The sequence below is a fragment of the Aegilops tauschii genome, chromosome 6 (assembly GCF_002575655.3).
Source record: "Aegilops tauschii subsp. strangulata cultivar AL8/78 chromosome 6, Aet v6.0, whole genome shotgun sequence".
Classification (NCBI taxonomy): Eukaryota; Viridiplantae; Streptophyta; class Magnoliopsida; order Poales; family Poaceae; genus Aegilops; species Aegilops tauschii.
In genome coordinates, this window is record NC_053040.3 from 486,599,273 (window position 1) to 486,618,167 (window position 18,895).

The following is an 18,895-nucleotide window of genomic DNA, read 5'->3' on the forward strand; positions in this document are numbered from 1 at the left end:
CGTGCATCACCGCCCCATGGGCCGGCAGCGACCACCAACTGCCTGCCCCGTGAGAGATGCGCCATGGGAGGCCGCTCATGAGCTCAGGCGGCTCTAACCAGATCTTGATTCAGAATCTTCTTTTGGGGAAAAGATACATTTGTTTCTTTATGGAGACTGGCATGCATGTGGGCCCCACATGTCATAACGGCCAATCTAACGGATTTGGCTAATGTGCCACGTCAACGCTTATGTGTGGGCCCAACCAGTCAGAAACACGTTTAAAGGAGGCAAATCAGGCTCTTTTCAGACATGGTAGTTTTTAGTCAAGGATTAGTGAGAAAATGATAGTTTTCGGCACAAATTTATAAAGTAGTAGTTTGTAGGAACGTTTCCATGAAATGTGGTAGTTTTTTTTGTTAAATACTCATATTTATCAGGAGTGTTGCGAAAACAAAATACATGGATGAGACATAGATGGACGGCAAACGTGGTCCAGACGCTTTAGGATCAACCGGTAGTACTACAAAAGTCAAAATGGATAGCACGGAGTAACATGATAATAACACATTAATATGTATTTAATCCAACACAATTTTTTAAAATTAATCAATACTTACTTGGAGTGTGCATATTGTTGTGCTTGTGATCCATCAAAATTACAACCAAAAGATTTTCTAAACTCATCAATGCTTACTAGATTTCTCAAACATACAACGCTATGGATGATACATGTCGTTTGCTTAATAAGTTGATCAATGAGGCTACACATTGTGGTACATGGCACCTTGTGAATGCACAATTTGTCATGTAATTTCTATACAAGTATATGGGTGTAATTAGGGGGCACACGATCTGTCTATTGCTTTTTTAGATCAATTACATTCATAGGAGCTAGTCACTGTTCTCACCTAACTGTCGTTCTTTTCTTAGCTGCTCCTGAAAGTAGTTGGTCACTGGGAGTGAAGAAGTCTTCAGAGAATGAGAGGGAGGGGTGGCGTCCTTTACCGTCTTTTCATGGTCGAGAGAGTCATTGCATGAACAGAGGAAAAAAGGTTCGGCCCTGAGTTTTCAATGTTTATTCAGCGGTTTTCTTTGCTTTTTGTCTTTTCCCTTTTCATTTTTTGCCTTTTCTCAACACATGCCTATTTTTTCAATACACGTTGTACTTTTTAGTATACAAGTGAAACATATTTTTGATACATGTTGAACGTTTTTTTAAATACATGATGTACAGTTTTTTCAAATACATGTTTTGAACATTTTTTAGCATACATGCTAGGTATTTCTTAAATACACACTGAACATTGTTTAAATCTGCAAAACATTTTTTATACTACACAGACATTTTTTTTCGTTGTATAAACATTTTAAAAAATGTTATGATATTTTTTTGGACGCTCATTTTTTTTAAAAAACCATGAAAATATTTTGAATGGCATGATACTGGTTCATTGTATTATGCAAATACTTTGTTACATTTATAAACATTATTTAAAATGACATGAAACATGTTTAAAAAATATGTGACCAATTGTTAAATGTGACGAACAATGTTTTATTAATTGTACTAACATTTTCCAAAAGTTGTGTGAACAATTTGTTTATACTACCATTTTTTTAAACATGCAATGAACACTAGTTAAAAGTTAAATAAATAAAATGCACAAAAAAGCAAACGAAACAATAGAAGCAAAGCAAACTTGGACGGCCCAATAGAGTGGTTCCTTGAGGCAAGTGGCTGTTCGGTCTCGCACAAGGCGAAACATGATCCCCGTGAGAAGGCATATTACGCTTATAGCGAGATGGAAGGAGTTCTCAGCTGAAGCGTAATCGATCTCAGGTCTCCAGGATGCTGCGTAGCACTGCAAGCCATTGAGTCACAGTCGGATCTGTGGTCAAATAGTAGGGGGCGACCAACTTGAGGGAAAAGAGCTGGGTTTTCCAATGGTATTTTGGGAAAAAAAAATTGTTTTTTCTTTATTTTCTCACCGGTTTTATCCGTTTCTTTCACTGTGTCACTATTTTTCTTTCTTTTTCTTTTTATTTCTTTAATTTTATTTGTTTCTTTCTTGGTTTCACTAGATTTTTTCTTTTCTTATTCTTTGTTTTTCTTTGGTTTTCTTTCTTCCTTGTTTTCCATTGGTTTTCTTTGTTTCCTATTGATTTTCACTGTTTTTATACACATTTTTGGTATATATCCAATAAATTATTGTAATACACATTTAATATTTTTGAAATATAATATTAAAATTTTTTAATACATGGTCAACACTTTCATATACACATTTAACATTTTTAAATGCTTCATTAAAAAAATTCCAATACAAGTTCAACATTTCTTTAATACATGGTCAATATTTTATATACATATTTAACATTTTTCAAATGCTTGAGTAACATTTTTTAAACACTTTTTAACATTTTTTAAATGCTTGGATTAAAAACGAGGTGGTGGGGCCCATCTAGCAACCGGCTTGCCGCGAGGCTTTCCTACATCTCGCTATAAGCGAGACATAGAGGCGCCCCATGTTCCGGCCCTTTTTAAATTACTAGACTAGTGAACTTGCCATCCTGTATTTTTCTCATCGGGAATGTATCTGGTGCACCAGTGCACCGCACCTCCTAGCACATTTTGAAATGTTTCAAAAAATGTGAAAAAATATGAACATTCACACAACATCAATGTTTGTTATCGCAAAATTTTAAATCAAAAATTGAAATATTGCTCGAGATACAAGAATGGCAAATTTGACATCAATGTGACAATGGGCCAAATCTAAAGCCCAACTTATATGACATACTATTCAATGTTAAATTTGTCATTTTTCTATCTCGAGCATTGTTCAAAGAATCTTCCGATTCAGCGATTTATCGCTACTCATAGGGTGACCAATAAGATTATGCCTTATCTTCACTGTTTATCGTTTCAGCCGATTTATCACTCTGACAAGTGATTTATCAAGAACCTACCGATAAATTGAGCCTATTCCTAACATTATGTTTGCAAAAACTATGTTTATTTGTGTTTTGTGAACCTTGTTATGCAATAGTATGTACTATTGTCCTATTTTGTTTGTCATTATACAAGGATTCAAAGGCTAAGAATCAAGGTAACACTTCTATCCAATATTGTTTTGGTTTTCATGTCAAAAAATTGCTTTGGTGTTGAATATAGCATACTTTAGTGTTGGGAACCTGAGATTAAAAAAAAGGCCGATTAATAGTCGACCGATAAAATCGATTAATCGACCGATTTCTGATTAATCTCTAATCCCCAGCTGACCGAGATGCTAACGATAAGCGATATCCTCAAAATTGATCTCAAGTAATGTTTTGAATTTTGATTTGAACTTTGTGACAACAAACATGGATGTTGTGTGAATGTGCTCAATTTTTCATATTTTTGCGAACAATTTAAAATATGCTACGTAGGTCCAGTGCACCGGTAGCACCACAAGCATCGGTGCATTAGATATTTGCCCTTTCCTCACACGCTCGGTGATTCCTATTTGCCGCTCAGTGCGGTAGATTGTCGAGGCGTTGCGCAAGCAAACGACCTGAGCGCCAAGAGATGGGATCGCAGTGCGACCCAACTGGTTTGGGGAACTTTTCCATAAGTTTCATGGGCCGTTTATTTTCCTTTATTGTTTTTTGTTTTTATTTTCTCTTTTTTATTTCCAAAAAAATAAAAATATATTTTTATAAATCATGTCTTAAAATTTATTCATAAATTTGAAAAAAATTACATTTTCAAAAAAGTCCCATATCTTTATAACTAGTGTGTATGCATGTGCAATGCACTTCAACATAAGTGTTGTTAAAAGGGGAAAAGCATTAGGCTACGCCGCGGAAAGAAATGCAAAATAATATGGTATGTGTGAATGCAAAAGGAAATATTACTGTTGTAAAAAAGAAAAAAAAAGTGTAATCCCTGTAGATTGATGACAAAAGTTGTAAAAAACAAAGAGAGATAACCAATGGGATCTACATTCATTAAATGTTTGTTTTTGTTTTCTTATCTCTCGTTCTCTTTCTAGACCCGTCTCCAAACCACTCAGCATGTCTTGTACCGGCCGCAGCATGGCCCAAGAGGCGTGCACCTTTCTCTGATAAGAATGACGTGATGGTTCTAGAACACATTCAAGGTAGCTGATGATATCAGTACAAGCACGGGATAGAACTCCTTTTACCACCGAAAACAGCAATCGGTTTGAACATGTTGTTTCTATTTTTACCGTCCAAGATGTTCAACTTGTGCGGTCTACCACGTGGTCCAACCCAACCCAACCAACCCTCGTTGTCGATCGCAAATTTAATTTATTTCCGTTGGCCGCGCGCATGATGAGCACCACGTGGGGGCTTCGTTCCGTTGCGGTGTGGGGGTCGGGGATAACTCCAACGGGCTCCTAGCTAGCTACACGACCCAAGCAAGAGCCGGCTTGCGCTTGCACGTCTGGATCACCTGCAACTGGAAGAACCAACCACGTAGGCACGTAGCTTTCCGTTTCCGGCTTCTCCTTCGGCCGGATGAGGCCAGCAGCAGCGGCTTTGCCAGTTGCCACGCACGCGCCAACGGTGCTACTACTTATCTTGTCTCGACGGGAGGTGCTCGCCGTCGGGAAGCTTCCCCGCATCCCTTGTCACGCTCGACGGCGCCCGTTTGTTACCCGTAAAATCATCGCCCTCCTGCACGCTAAGGGCATTTCATGTCATCTAACGCGATACCTCATCCATTTGCAGACTGGTCCGGACGTCTGATTTCTCGCAAACTTAAGCCAATCTCAGGAGGCTTTATGAGAGCCTGGACATTAGCCAAGTAGGACTCCGGCACCTTCGCCCACTAAAATTCCCCTCACGGTTTTTTTTTCTTCCACTCGTTCGTGCTCCCAAATTGCTTTTATCCGCACCCTCGTCGTCCGTCGCCACCGTCGATGTACCTCTCCGGCCGCTGCCAAGCATCCTTGGTCGTCCGTAGACCCCACCAACACGCCTGCCTTCCTTGGACTATGCCGTTGTCCACCCAGAAAATCCCCTGCCGATGCGCCGATGATAGGTTTGTTTTCCATGTTTGTTAGAGAGCCACAAGACTTTCAAATAGGTGGCGGACTCGGTGTCAGGCAGGTGTTCGCCCCAATGTCATTGAGTTTTTTTTGAACCTCTTCTTGTTTTCTAGAGAAGTACGATGACGGGGTACTCACTGATCAAGAATGAGTTGTTGTGTGATGTGTGGCTGGTCGTTTATGCGGACTTTGTAGGCATGAACAAGGCTCCGGCCTTTTGGCAAAGCTTGCGTGTTGTGTTTTATGGACAAAAGAACTCCGTGCCCTACAAACATGCATGTTTATCCATGCATGCATGTGAAGTCGCCCATGCATGTACAACATGTGCAACTTTGTCATGAAGTTCTAACAAACATGGCGGAGCCGGGGGGAGACCAGCAGGGGCCTTGGCCCACCCATGATCCTTGCTTTTGCTTGTACAATTACAATGAACAATAGTTTTTTTTGACATTTTTCCTTTAGTCGCCCCCCTCCAACCCCAATTTTTCGAAGTTCCTGCCTCCGTCACAGCTTTCCGTTACTTTACATGTTGGTTAATTGATTCATTCACTCAATGTTGTTGTATGCATTGTATAGCATGCACGTGTTGTCAGCACGTAGTACAAGACCGAGGGCAGGCCATTCACGCACATATATTGTTGGGTGAAGCACAAGGCGTAGCTTGTGTGGGACGACATGTGCCAGGTCTGGCGCTAGTATCATTGATTTGGAATGGGTGATTTTGAAAAAACTTGTTAAATATCTGATTATTTCGTTGAATTTGAAATATCGGTGTACCAGAGATATTTGCACGCATTTTATAGATGAATTGTGCTATTTTCTATAGTTACTTTAAGTTCTGCGGGTTTGCTTCATTTCGGTTTATTTAAGTCGGAGGAAATATCGTCTGTTTTCTGTAAAATTATCCGTACTCTGTTGAACTCCATGGTTTTTGATGAATGAAATTCGTCTGATTTGTCTAAATCTGGTTTGAAATATATGCGGGCATGGTTGGATGGCCGGCTCCCACACCATTGTCCGCGGGCTGGTCCCCACTGGTCCGCGGACAGATACGAGGGCCAGCGCAGGAGATGCCCTGACCATCTGGCTTCCTCCATGGAAGATGAATTGCATTTTCTTTTCCATACATACCACTTGGAATGTTGTGGTATAAGCGAATTAGCCTGTGGGTGGATGAGCACGAGGCCTCTAGGATTCAATCAAGTCTAAATCCTTCATCAACACTTTAATAGCAGTGTCTATCTCAGAATTAAGTTGAAACCGCACCTGACCTTTCCTGGTAGCGAAGGTCGGGACCAGCCAGCCACCGAAGCCCCCGTCCCGTGTGCCGGCCACGGGCCACGGCCCTTCCCCCAAACCCAACCGCGGTTAACCCCGAACCCGAGCCCCACTGCCCAGGGTCACGACCCACCCCGCCCCGCAGCTCGCTCGCTCGCACCAACCCCACCCGCCTCCCGGTGAATCGCACCGGCCCTCCCCGTATATGTATGAAGCTGCTGCCTACTCCGCCCGCCTCCTCAGATCCCTACTCCCACCACCGTCTCCCTCCGCCGCCCCAGCTCCGCCGCGCCTCCTTCCCCCCAGCCGCCTCGCGCCCGTTCGCCGGACTGCTCCGCGCCGCCCGAGTGCGCTGCTCGTCGTCGTCCGCCGCGGGCAGGGGCAGGGGCAGCGTCGCGCCTGCCGTCGCGCGGTTCCAGCGCAGGATGGCCGTCTCAGGTGCGTGCGTGCGTCAACCACGGTGATCCGGAGCGGCTCGTGTTCGCGTCGCGCTCGCCGGTGCCGTCCACTGGCGTCTCACTTGTTTGAAGTCGGAATTCCGGAGGCCTGCATAGTTAGTTGCGTAGGCGTCTTCTGCCCCACGGAGATTTTGGATTCTGGGGACGGATAGAGATGCGTCGTTGGTTTCGCGTCGATCTGGGGCTGTTGATGAGTAGATTTAGTGGGTTTTTAAGGATTAGTTGTTAGGCCTGTGGCGTGCTGTCGAGTGGATTTGATCCGTCAGCCAGGTCAGCAGATTCGAATGGATTCAGTTTGTTCAGGCAGGTGGCCTCGTGCTGCTGCTGGAGTAGCGCGATTCTCTTCATTGGAGAAAATCGTACGTGCTCTATCAGTGGGTATAGATTCGGGTACTTTATTCAGGACAGATGTGTTCTCCCCTTTTCCCTGCCTGTGTGCTTTCTTTGGTTTGAAGTAGTGAAGCACACCACCTGCTAGTGCTAGCTACTGGTTATCTGCCACCATTTTGCCCTGGAAGATGTCTGCCAGTGCAGGTGCACTTGGATACTGCAGAAACACTAAGAGAAGGGTCAATTACTAGAGAAGCCAGATCAAGCATGGGGGTGGAGAGATGCCGTGGCAGGGCTACGGCCTTGCGGGTGGACTTGTGGAGAATGTTGGGAGGAAGCAGATTCGGATGGTGAGGAGAAGCAGAGGCGGAGGAGAAAAAGAGCAGCCAGGCACGCGTAGAAACAGAGTATTGGGAGGGGATGAAAACAAGGGAGAGGAGGAGCCACACCCTGCCTGCTGCTGCGGGGGGCGCGTGCCTGCCTGCCCAGAGCAGAGGATGTGGAGCAGCGACCGGAGAGGGAGAGCTCTCCATGTTAATCGTTGACTGTGTTCCCTTTCCCCTTTCCTGCTTAAGAGCTCTGCTCCCCACTGACGTCCATGGCGTCTGATATGGCCCACGGTGGCGCCTGCAGACGCCTCAAACCTCTGCTGTCAGAGGGTGCCTCAGGGACACCTTAAAAAACAATGATCTTATGTTTATGTGCTTATGCACTCTACATGAATCTCAATCCTGGTCTTGTAGGGATATGTTAGAGTTACGAAAATGCGAGTAATTTTAAACAATCCACCAACTTGAGGACCTACTCAATTGACTTGGGAGTCATTTGTTCATAGGAAACACACCTTTAGCAATTTATGACGTGTCTTGTTCGACCAAGCAACTAATGCGGTAGTACCGTTTCATTAATGCATTACACTTCATTTATGCCAATTACTCATCTTGTTGCCTGTCTTTCCGTGCAGGTACTGAGCATGCCTACAGCAATATTTTGACCAGCCTCCCTAAGCCCGAGGGTGGTGAATACGGGAAATTCTACAGCCTTCCTGCACTAAATGATCCAAGGATCGGTAATTGTTCTGCTTGCTTTTGGAACTTTCTGTGCTTTCACTTTCTTCTTTGCAGTTTACAATCTTGTTTGGGTTGCGCCTGTTCTGTTGAGTCTAATTCTTGCATCATCCTAGACTTGGGAAAACTGTAACATGTGCAAGTCAACTCTGCATTCAGTCACTTGCCTTTGACTAGTTAGCATTGCTGTTTGAAAATGATTTGCTTCATATCATACTCTTATTTAGAAAGTTATATAATTCACTTGCACACAGAATATATTATGCATGATAACATGCCAATTGCTATGTGCCCCCCTAAACCTACATTGATTGTGAGCAGTTGCAAATCTATAGTTGCAACATTACTCACGCATATTAAAATTTGTCAGTGTTGTTATCAGACTGACAGACTTTTTTTCCGTTGTATATCAGATAAGCTGCCCTACTCTATCCGTATTCTTCTGGAGTCAGCTATCCGTAACTGCGATGGCTTCCAAGTTACCAAGAATGATGTCGAGAAAATCATTGACTGGGAGAACACATCTCCGAAGCTGGCTGAGATACCTTTCAAACCAGCACGAGTTCTGCTCCAGGTTTTGAACTGAAACATTGACAGGAAATCTCACGGTTTCGATGTGCCTTGTGCTTATGATTGGTTTTAATTTACTCTCTAGGACTTCACTGGAGTCCCAGCAGTTGTAGATCTTGCAGCTATGCGTGATGCGTTGGCTAAGTTGGGCAGTGATGCGAACAAGATCAATCCATTGGTACACCTTATCTCCTTGTCAACTGAAAAACTTGATCAGCTTGTTCTGGGCCATCTTTATTTTTTTATAGAAAAAATATTTTGAGTAACAACCCATCTAATTTTTTTTTTCTGATATACATATTTTCATTTGGATTGCAGGTTCCAGTGGATCTTGTTATTGACCACTCGGTGCAGGTGGATGTAGCAAGGTCGTCCAATGCATTGCAGTCGAACATGGAGCTGGAATTTACCCGCAACAGAGAAAGATTTGGTTTTCTTAAATGGGGCTCAACTGCTTTCCAGAACATGCTGGTTGTCCCCCCAGGTTCTGGTATTGTTCACCAGGTAGGTAAACGTGCTGGGTCAAAGGAATTTTTCCATTGCCAACATGTACCTGAACAAACTCTTTATCTTCATTTTTTCATATTTGTGTCCATATTCCAGGTCAATCTCGAGTATCTTGGCAGAGTTGTTTTCAACACAGATGGCATCATGTACCCTGACAGCGTTGTTGGCACTGATTCACACACCACTATGATTGATGGTTTGGGTGTTGCTGGCTGGGGAGTTGGTGGTATTGAAGCAGAGGCTACAATGCTTGGGCAGGTAAATCTGCAGTGGAGCTCTGCCAACCTCAATAATAGTTATTAAGATCTTGTGATGAGAGGGAAAAATGCACTAATGACGATCTCTTTGCAACGCAACTATGTCCTAACATCCTTTTCTCGTACCTATATCACAGTGCCCTGCTTTTCCTTAAAACAGTCTACTTCACTATAATATGGTAACTTGTTTGTGCAACTTGTCTTCACTTGGAACTTATTGAATGTTTGGCTTGTGGAATCGGATGGTAATGGTCAAGTACAAAACACATCTAGCCCACTTGTTCTGTTTGCACATTTATGGAATGAACTGGGTTGGTTCGTCACGACCTCACCCCTCATAAGCATAAAATTAGTGGAAAGTGAGGGATCGAGGCATCCCACCAAAATGGGATTATCACATGATAGACCAATCCATCCTCTATGATATGGTGGTCCCTGAAGCCAAAAATCCTATAAGTTCAGCAGCATAACCTGATAAATGCTCACTGTTTTTTTTATCACCTTTTGATGTACCTCCAGTTAACCAATATGTTATTTCCTTCTACAGCCGATGAGCATGGTGTTGCCTGGTGTGGTTGGGTTCAAGTTGACTGGAAAGCTAAGGAATGGTGTCACTGCTACCGACCTTGTTCTGACTGTTACCCAAATGCTAAGGAAGCATGGTGTTGTTGGCAAATTTGTCGAATTCCATGGTAAGTATCCATTTTGCACTATATGATGCATGATGTCTTGATATAATTTGTTTGTTTGTTTCTTATTGATTTTTTCCTTTCGTTTGTTTCTATTCAGGTGAAGGTATGGGCAAACTGTCTTTGGCTGACAGGGCCACAATTGCTAACATGTCACCAGAATATGGAGCTACCATGGGCTTCTTCCCTGTAGACCATGTGACATTAGATTATCTCAGATTGACTGGCCGAAGCGATGAAACTGTAGGTTCCACTATCGACAAACTCTTTTACCCATTCCATAACTTCGATATTTTGATAATGATTATCAAGTACTCTTTGATAGCCAAAATAAGCATGAACTATGTGTTATGTTAAAACAGTAAGCAAATAGTGACAGTTCTTCATCGCATTGGTGATGTTTTGTGGTGGCAAATAATCCCCGTGTTTTCCTAAATGGGGCGTTGATGTTTTTTATTTATTCCCCACCACACCACCACAATATAGAAGTTGTGTGTGGGTGATATGAATTCAGTGTGTTCCATGTGCAATTCCTTTGTTTGAACATGAAACTTTAGCTACATATAAGAACTCTGTACTCTTAAAGAGCTATAATTTGAGAAAACCTATACCTAAAAGCTTTATGTTTTACTCTTAACTGTTGTAATAAGCAGTCAAGCATATTACAGCTGCCTTTCTATGCCCCACAGGGGTGAGGTATATTGCTCATGCTAGGGCTATTGAGGTGGAATATTGCTCACGCAGTAGCTTCCAAGTTTCTGAAAGTTATAGTGCTATTGCTATCCTGGCCATTATTTTCTTATTGCTACCATTGCCGTTGTTTGTGATATTCGTTGAACTGGATGACATAATCTAATGAGCTGCATCTTTCTCTAGACTGAATCTTACATTTTTTATTTAGGTGTCAATGATCGAAGCATATCTACGAGCTAATAATATGTTTGTGGACTATAATGAGGTATGCCTTTTCTTAAGTTACTGTGCTTGAATTTAAGTTATTTGTTTTTCACAATATAGACATATTTGCATTCATGATGACAGCCTCAATTAGAAAGAGTTTACTCTTCGTATCTTGCGCTGGACCTTGATGAGGTAGAGCCTTGCATTTCTGGCCCGAAGAGGTATGACTTAGTTTTGTAGTTGAATAAGTGTTCTGCTGATTGGGATGTGTGCATTACGATTTATGAAGTATTGTTTGGTTTACTACTGTAGGCCGCATGACCGTGTCACTTTGAAGGACATGAAATCAGATTGGCATGCTTGCCTGGACAACAAAGTTGGTTTCAAGGTAAGCTGTTATCTATGTATCTTATACCTTTTGCATTGGAATTTGCAATGTTGACATTGTTCATAATACACACACAAAATGTCAGGGCTTTGCGGTGCCGAAGGAACAACAGGATAAGGTTGTGAAATTTGACTTTAATGGACAACCTGCTGAACTGAAGCATGGCAGTGTTGTTATAGCAGCAATTACTAGTTGCACAAACACATCAAACCCCAGTGTTATGCTTGGTGCTGCCCTTGTCGCAAAGAAAGCTTGCGAATTGGGTCTCGAGGTCCTTTTCTTCCCCAATGTGCTCAGATTTTGCTGTACTTCCTGCGTTTCTCTGCTTTCTGCTGACTGTGGAGTAATACTAATCTTCAGGTCAAACCATGGGTAAAGACAAGCCTTGCCCCTGGATCTGGGGTTGTCACTAAATACTTGCTAAAGAGGTATCTTGTTGTCCTTGACTAATTTTAATGTCATATCCAGTGGCATGTTTGAATAAATTTTGGTGATTTTTATCACGCAGTGGCCTTCAAGAATACTTCAACAAGCAAGGATTCCATCTTGTTGGGTATGGGTGTACCACTTGCATCGGCAATTCTGGTGAACTCCATGAATCTGTATCAGCTGCCATTACAGAAAATGGTATGTCTAGGATGCATCGCATTGGATATTTTTAGCTAGCTGCAAGGAATTTGTGTCGTCAATTTACCGTTTGCTTTTTGCTGCATAGATGTTGTTGCTGCTGCTGTGTTGTCGGGCAACCGTAACTTTGAGGGGCGTGTGCACCCTTTGACTCGGGCTAATTACCTTGCTTCACCACCTCTGGTTGTTGCATATGCACTTGCTGGCACTGTAAGTCCATGAATTTGGCGATCACATAACTTTGATCAAAGGGCTAGCATGGTCAATTATTTGTATTCTTTTTGTGCATGTTACAATTTGTACTTTTCAGGTTGACATTGATTTTGAGAAGGAACCCATTGGAGTTGGAAAGGATGGCAAGGAAGTTTTCTTCAGGGATATATGGCCCACAACTGAAGAAATCGCAGAGGTATATATATACTTCAGTATACCTTCATCCTTTTGTGTGTAAAATCATGACCTGTTGCTATCATGCTGCCTGCTGCACTACATCGGATGTCGTTTCTACCTTACACATCTCTTTTGTAAATGAACTTAAATGGTACTACTCAACAAACAGGTTGTACAATCCAGTGTGCTGCCTGACATGTTCAAGAGCACATACGAGGCCATCACAAAAGGCAACCCAATGTGGAACGAGCTTCCTGTCCCAGAAGCATCGCTCTACTCGTGGGATTCAAACTCCACTTACATCCACGAACCTCCCTACTTCAAGGACATGACCATGTCCCCGCCTGGCCCACACGCGGTGAAGAATGCCTACTGCTTACTCAACTTTGGAGACAGCATTACCACGGATCATATTTCACCCGCAGGCAGCATTCACAGAGACAGTCCTGCTGCCAAGTATTTGCTTGAGCGTGGTGTGGACCGGAAAGACTTTAACTCATATGGTAGCCGGCGCGGTAACGATGAGGTGATGGCAAGAGGAACATTTGCAAACATCAGGATTGTGAACAAGTTTTTGGGTGGAGAGGTTGGGCCCAAGACTATTCATGTGCCCACAGGGGAGAAGCTCTCTGTTTTCGATGCGGCCACGGTACGTCGCTGCTAGTTGTATGTGAATAGATTAATATTGGACATCTATCTGTACCTTAGTTTTATATGTATGTTGGTGTAATATTGCAGAAATACAAGTCTGAAGGTCATGATACTATCATTCTTGCTGGCGCCGAGTATGGGAGCGGCAGCTCTCGTGATTGGGCTGCCAAGGGGCCGATGCTTCTCGTAAGTTGCAGATTTAGTGGCTTATATTTCAGTCCTCGTACATATATTTTGAAAACAACAGCATCTAAACAACAGTGTGTATGTGCTATTATTTTCAGGGTGTGAAAGCGGTGATTTCCAAGAGCTTTGAGCGGATCCACCGAAGCAACTTGGTCGGGATGGGGATCATCCCTCTGTGCTTCAAAGCCGGCGAGGATGCCGACTCACTCGGCCTTACTGGACATGAGCGCTACACCATCAACCTTCCCACCGATGTCAGCGAGATCCGTCCTGGCCAGGATGTGACCATCACCACGGACAACGACAAATCCTTCACTTGCATACTTCGCTTTGACACAGAGGTATATATATACTCCCTCCGTTCCATATTGCTCGTCGCTGATTTAGTACAAGGGAGTAGATATCAAAAGCTTGTTGGATCTTACTATCACTCCTACAATTTTGTATGAATTGTGTCAGTTAGGAGTTTCTCGGTTGGGTTGTTGACACATTCTTTGCGCTCGCAGGTGGAGTTGGCCTACTACAACCATGGAGGCATCCTGCCCTATGTAATCCGCAACATGGCAGCAGCTCAGAACTAGGCGAAGGCACACACACCCTTTCCGCCAATGATGGCGGCATGCCAGTCTTGTTAGTGCCACCACCAACGTCGAGCGTTCACTCTTGATTTTGTGGCCTTATGAATAAACCGATAATAATGCCGGCATTTCCATACCTGGGCGTGGGCGCAGGTCGATTTCTCCGGTGTTTGGTTGTGTTTATGAAACCGTGTGGTCATTTTGAACAGATATTCAATTGTGGAGGATTAAATCGTAGAGCTCGGTGTACATTGCTTTGTGCTACAAACATATATAAACTGATAGCAATCTGGAGTTCTTTTCTGAACCTTTACCTCACCAATCGACTGCCTGGCTTTACATACCTGTAGTGGCCTTTATATATTTACTAAGGTTGCCAACTGCTTTGGCACGGATGCATGCACGGTTTTTTTCGTTTTTATTTTGTCCCTTGCCTTTTATTTTCGTCGTTCCTGATGTTTTTAGATAGATTTAACTCAGAAATTTTAAAATCACATATTCTGATATAGTCACTGGCAAGATTGTGCAATCTCCTTTACCATTTCTTCGATCTCGTGATTTTTCTTGGACTTCTTATTTTATTTCTGCCCACCTTTTCTAACACATGAACAGTCTGCTTTGTTTGAATTAGCTCACAAAGAGCAAGGGAAGAGCAATGTGTTAGAAATCAAAACAATGTGAATACCATATAGATCTCCAGCAGAACAAATTGCTCACAAAAAAAAAAGTGTAGTGGCTTTATTTCAGTATTTTTTTAAAGGGCAATGCTATCGCTCAACTGGCGGATCATTGTGCGCGCTCTGACCTCCTCCGTGGCTGTCAGATTTGATTTGGATCGAACGACTCACAAGCAATCTCTATCCTAGTATAGGTCTTGCAACTGACCCCTTGTTTCAGTTGTCTTGACGGAAACAAATGGTCTGTTGCAGACCGAGCACGTGCGAGAGAGGCCACCGGCGACAATCGCTGGAGGATGCCTCTTCTCATTTCCTCCTTTTCCTCTTCAACTATTCCTCTTCCCACATCCATGTGCCCGGACGCTCGCAACCAGCGGCCAAGCCAAGCGCCGCCGTCTGTAGGTCATCGTCGCCGAGCGCATCCATGCCGGATCTCCATCGCCAAACGCCTCCCCATCGACCGATTGATGGATCTGGCGAGATCCGCCACGCCGGCGTGGAGCGCCATCGATCTCGTCTCCGTCCTGTCACCACCGATGCTGGCAGCAACCACATCACCGCATGGTACGTCTACATCCACTTCACGCTCAGCGGGAAATACACTTTGGTTTCTGGTTGTATATGCACCTTATATGGGAATTTTTTTGATATTTATAAAAAGTCAAAATAGGTAAGAACTATTTTGACAAAACACCTTACTTACTTTTGCACTGATATATAAAATGTCGACGAAAAATAGTTGACCTCACAGCAAAAAAGACAAAATTTATTTGCTATTATAGGTCACTATTCACACTATTTTAGCCAAAAATTTGTCTTTTTTGAAAAGAAGTCTAAAGGATATATATTTTGTGGATTTTATTTCTCACGAGTACAATAGAAGGTCAAGTTTATTTCAAAAATATTTTCAGGAATTTTTGACTTTTTGTTGAATTACTAATTTTTTTTCTCATATAGGGTGCATATGTCCCCATAGACCAAAAGTTCCCCTCCCAGGCTCAGCCCTGTATCTTTGTTCGCAACATCACCTCGGAGGCAAGTTTATGCAACAAAGGAGTTGTTGCGGAACGGCAACATCGAATGAAGACAGTGCTAGTGCGCGACGTGACCGGAGATGTTATAACTTTTGCAACAAGAGTCTTGTTGCAGAAAATTAGACGTGGCACGCGATGTTGTTACAATTTTTGTAACAAGGGTCTTGTTGTAGAAAATAAGAGAAGAAGAGGTTTTGCAATATGAGTCTTGTTGAGAAGAGAAGGTTTTGTAACAAGGATCTTGTTACAGAAAATTAGAGAAAAGAAGGTTTTGCAACAAGAGTCTTGTTGAAAAACATAAAGAACGATACAGATAGCGGGACGGCTCGCAAGGCGACATATATTTTAAAGAAGGAGATTGATAAATCTCAGTCGACTGGGACTTACGATGCTATAGGATCTTACGTGGAGATTTGTGCAATTTTTTTAGTTTTTCTTTTTTTCCTTTTTACATGTTATATCATTTGACTTAGACTTGGTTAAGTCTCAGTCGACTTAGACCTAGCCACACCCTTTAAAAAAATCCGCCGGCCGACACGTGGAATGCCCCATGTTTTAAGACCCAAAAAAATTGAGTTGCAAAGAGCAAGATTTAATCCATGCATGCATGCATGCCGTATGATTTCCGATGAGATACCTTATCTAAACAGAGCCATGAATCACCTTATTTCCTCTGTTAATCCTTTTCTGCAATTCTCAACTCAGAGGGGTAAACACACAAAGTTCCATCTAGTTTTGTTCATGGCGCTATATTCTTTCCCATCCGCACCAGTCGACTGAGAGATCGTCGCACTCTATGAATTCCGCACCAGAATCAATGGTTGTCAGTCCTTTGACGATCTGCGCACACCGACGGTTCACACTCGGAACGCTTCCTTGAGGTCACCGTCGTCGCCGGCGCCGGCGTCCCCATGAACCAGCTGCTTGCTCTCGCCGGCCCACGCGCTGATCCGTTCGTTCGCCTGCGCGGCCTCGTCCTCCCAGTCCGTGTTCCAGATGACGGCGAGCAGGACCGCCGTCTGCAGCGCCGTCCCGCACAGCATCCCCGCCCAGATGCCCTGGGGGCCGAGCCGGAGGAGGTAGCAAAGGCAGAACCCGAGGGGGAGCCCGAAGGCGTAGTAGCAGCCCAGGTTGATGTACGCCACCAGCGCCTGCCACCCGCCGCCGATGGCCACCCCGGAGATCACCGGCTGCACGCTGTTGAGCACCATGGTGACCGCCAGCAGGTACGCCACCCTCCCCACGGCGGCCTGCATGGCCCGGTCGCCCGTGAAGAGCGCCGCGAAGCTGTTGCGGTAGGCCAGGATGAGCGCCATGGCGAGCAGGCCGATGAGCAGGGACTGGGCGATGACCGACGCCACGGCGTGCTTCGCCGCCCGCGGACGGCCGGAGCCCAGCTCGTTGGACACGCGCACGCTGATGGCCGCGTTCAGCCCGATGAACAGCATCGCCTCCCACCCGTTGAGGTTCATGCAGATGGACACGGAGCCCACGGCGATCTCCGCGTCGTCGAGGTGGCCCGTGAGGACCACGAGCACCATCATGTACCACACCTCCAGGCAGAGCATCACGGCGGAGGCCAGCGAGAGCTTGGCGAACGCCCACAGCCCCTCGAACGCCTTCCACGACAGGCCGTCCCAGCCGCCGCCGTCCCCGCACCACCGCACCACGTACACCACCTGCGCCACGGCGATGCCCCACGAGGTGACGTCGTACGCCGCGGCGGCTCCGGCGAGCCCCCACCCGAGGCGCGACACGAAGAGGTACAGCATGGCGACGTGCGCGGCGAGCGCGGCGAGGCTGATCCACGCCAGCACCATCACCTTGCTCTGCGCCTGCAGGAACTTCTGCGTCGGGAAGGTGAGCGCCAGCGAGAACATCTGCGGGAGGATGCGCAGCGTGAAGTCCCCCGCGGCGCCGGCGATGGCGTCGTCCTGGCCGAGCGCGCGCAGGATCGGCGTGGCGAAGACGTAGAGCGGGGAGAGGAGGACGGCCGAGACGGCGAGGATGATCCAGGACCGCTGCATGTAGACGCCGAGCGCGCCCAGCTGCCCGGCCCCGTACGCCTGCCCGCACAGCGTCTCCAGCGCGCTGCCCATGCCGAGGAGGAACCCGAAGGAGAAGTTGGAGACGACGGAGAGGCCGACGGCGGCGGCGGAGAGCTGCAGGTTGCCGAGGCGGCCGGCGAAGAGCTGCGTGGCGGAGTTGACGCCGTAGAGGCAGAGGATGTTGAAGGTGATGGGCGCCGCGATGGCCCACAGCCGCTCCGCCTCCCGCACGAACGCCTCCCGCGCCTTCTTGTAGCTCCTCGGCGCCGCCGCGTCCTCCTCCGCGACCACGGCCGGCCTCTTCGCCAGCAGCGGCGCCTCCATGAGGACCATGACCGACCGACCGACTCTGCTCGACTCCGACGACGTACGACTGAACTGAGACGAGCAGCTAGGTAGCTAGCTCCCCGGCCGTCACCTCAGCTACTAGTCGGGTCGGGTCGAGACGTACGAGATCGATCGGTCTGGCCGCCATTGTCCAGGGCCGGAGCTGTCGACATATATACGCGGCCGAGGTAGGTGAGCACGAGGTGAGGTGAGGTATCGAAGTGGGTTTTTGGGTGCGATCGATGGTAGCTAGCAGCTGCAGCAGCACAGTGCGTGGATCGGGCATGGCGGAAAGCAGCGAGGGCGGGCGAGACGCGGGAGGTCGTCGTACGCGACGCATCCGCTGCATGCGGCGCAGGAGGTTGACGGAATGGACGAACCGACTGAAGCTTTGTCAGAGAGGCATATGCCTCATGTCACCCATCAGAAAGGCGAGCAGGCAGGTAGAGGATCATGGAAGTGACGCGAATTATGTCTCTTTCTCTCGAGTCGTGACCCTGCATGTCCTCCACCACAAAGATTCCATGCAGTGTATGACCGGATTCAGGCCGTCCCAAAAATGCTACTCCCTCCGTTTCATAATATAAAATGTTATTATATGAAAGAGGATTTGTAGCACTCACCCCCTATATGAGTATTAAATTCAAATAACAAACCAGAAAAATTCAAAAAAAAACTGAACTTTTGGGATATCAAACCTGGGTCTCCAATCTACTCCCGTGTGCAGTTTGGTGTAAAAATACGAGGAAACATATTCTCAGTAAAAAAGACAAAAAATCCTATGTATAGGGAAAAACTGTTTGGATGGATTGTAGGTCAGACTGTATTTTCTTCGCCACGGATATGTTTCTGGTATTTTTTCACGAAACTTCACACGGGAGTAGATTGGGC

At 45.4% G+C, this 18,895-nt stretch overlaps 2 protein-coding genes across 2 annotated transcripts; one reads left to right on the forward strand and one right to left on the reverse strand.

The window, feature by feature from the left end:
• The first annotated feature begins 6,436 nt into the window (after positions 1 to 6,436).
• On the forward strand, positions 6,437 to 14,225 carry LOC109761903 (putative aconitate hydratase, cytoplasmic). The gene is made up of 20 exons (XM_020320713.4): positions 6,437 to 6,758; positions 8,073 to 8,177; positions 8,589 to 8,749; positions 8,831 to 8,923; positions 9,064 to 9,249; positions 9,349 to 9,510; positions 10,057 to 10,201; positions 10,299 to 10,441; positions 11,100 to 11,156; positions 11,240 to 11,319; positions 11,411 to 11,486; positions 11,572 to 11,757; positions 11,847 to 11,914; positions 11,995 to 12,113; positions 12,202 to 12,323; positions 12,424 to 12,522; positions 12,673 to 13,152; positions 13,242 to 13,340; positions 13,439 to 13,681; positions 13,847 to 14,225. The coding sequence occupies exons 1-20, from the start codon at positions 6,530 to 6,532 to the stop codon at positions 13,919 to 13,921; spliced, it is 2,928 nt and encodes a 975-aa protein (XP_020176302.1). The 5' UTR covers positions 6,437 to 6,529; the 3' UTR covers positions 13,922 to 14,225.
• Positions 14,226 to 16,220: 1,995 nt separating this feature from the next.
• LOC109761910 (protein DETOXIFICATION 35) lies at positions 16,221 to 18,164 on the reverse strand. The gene has a single exon (XM_020320720.4). It carries the CDS (start codon positions 18,008 to 18,010, stop codon positions 16,487 to 16,489), a length of 1,524 nt encoding a protein of 507 aa, XP_020176309.1. The 5' UTR covers positions 18,011 to 18,164; the 3' UTR covers positions 16,221 to 16,486.
• Positions 18,165 to 18,895: the final 731 nt, after the last annotated feature.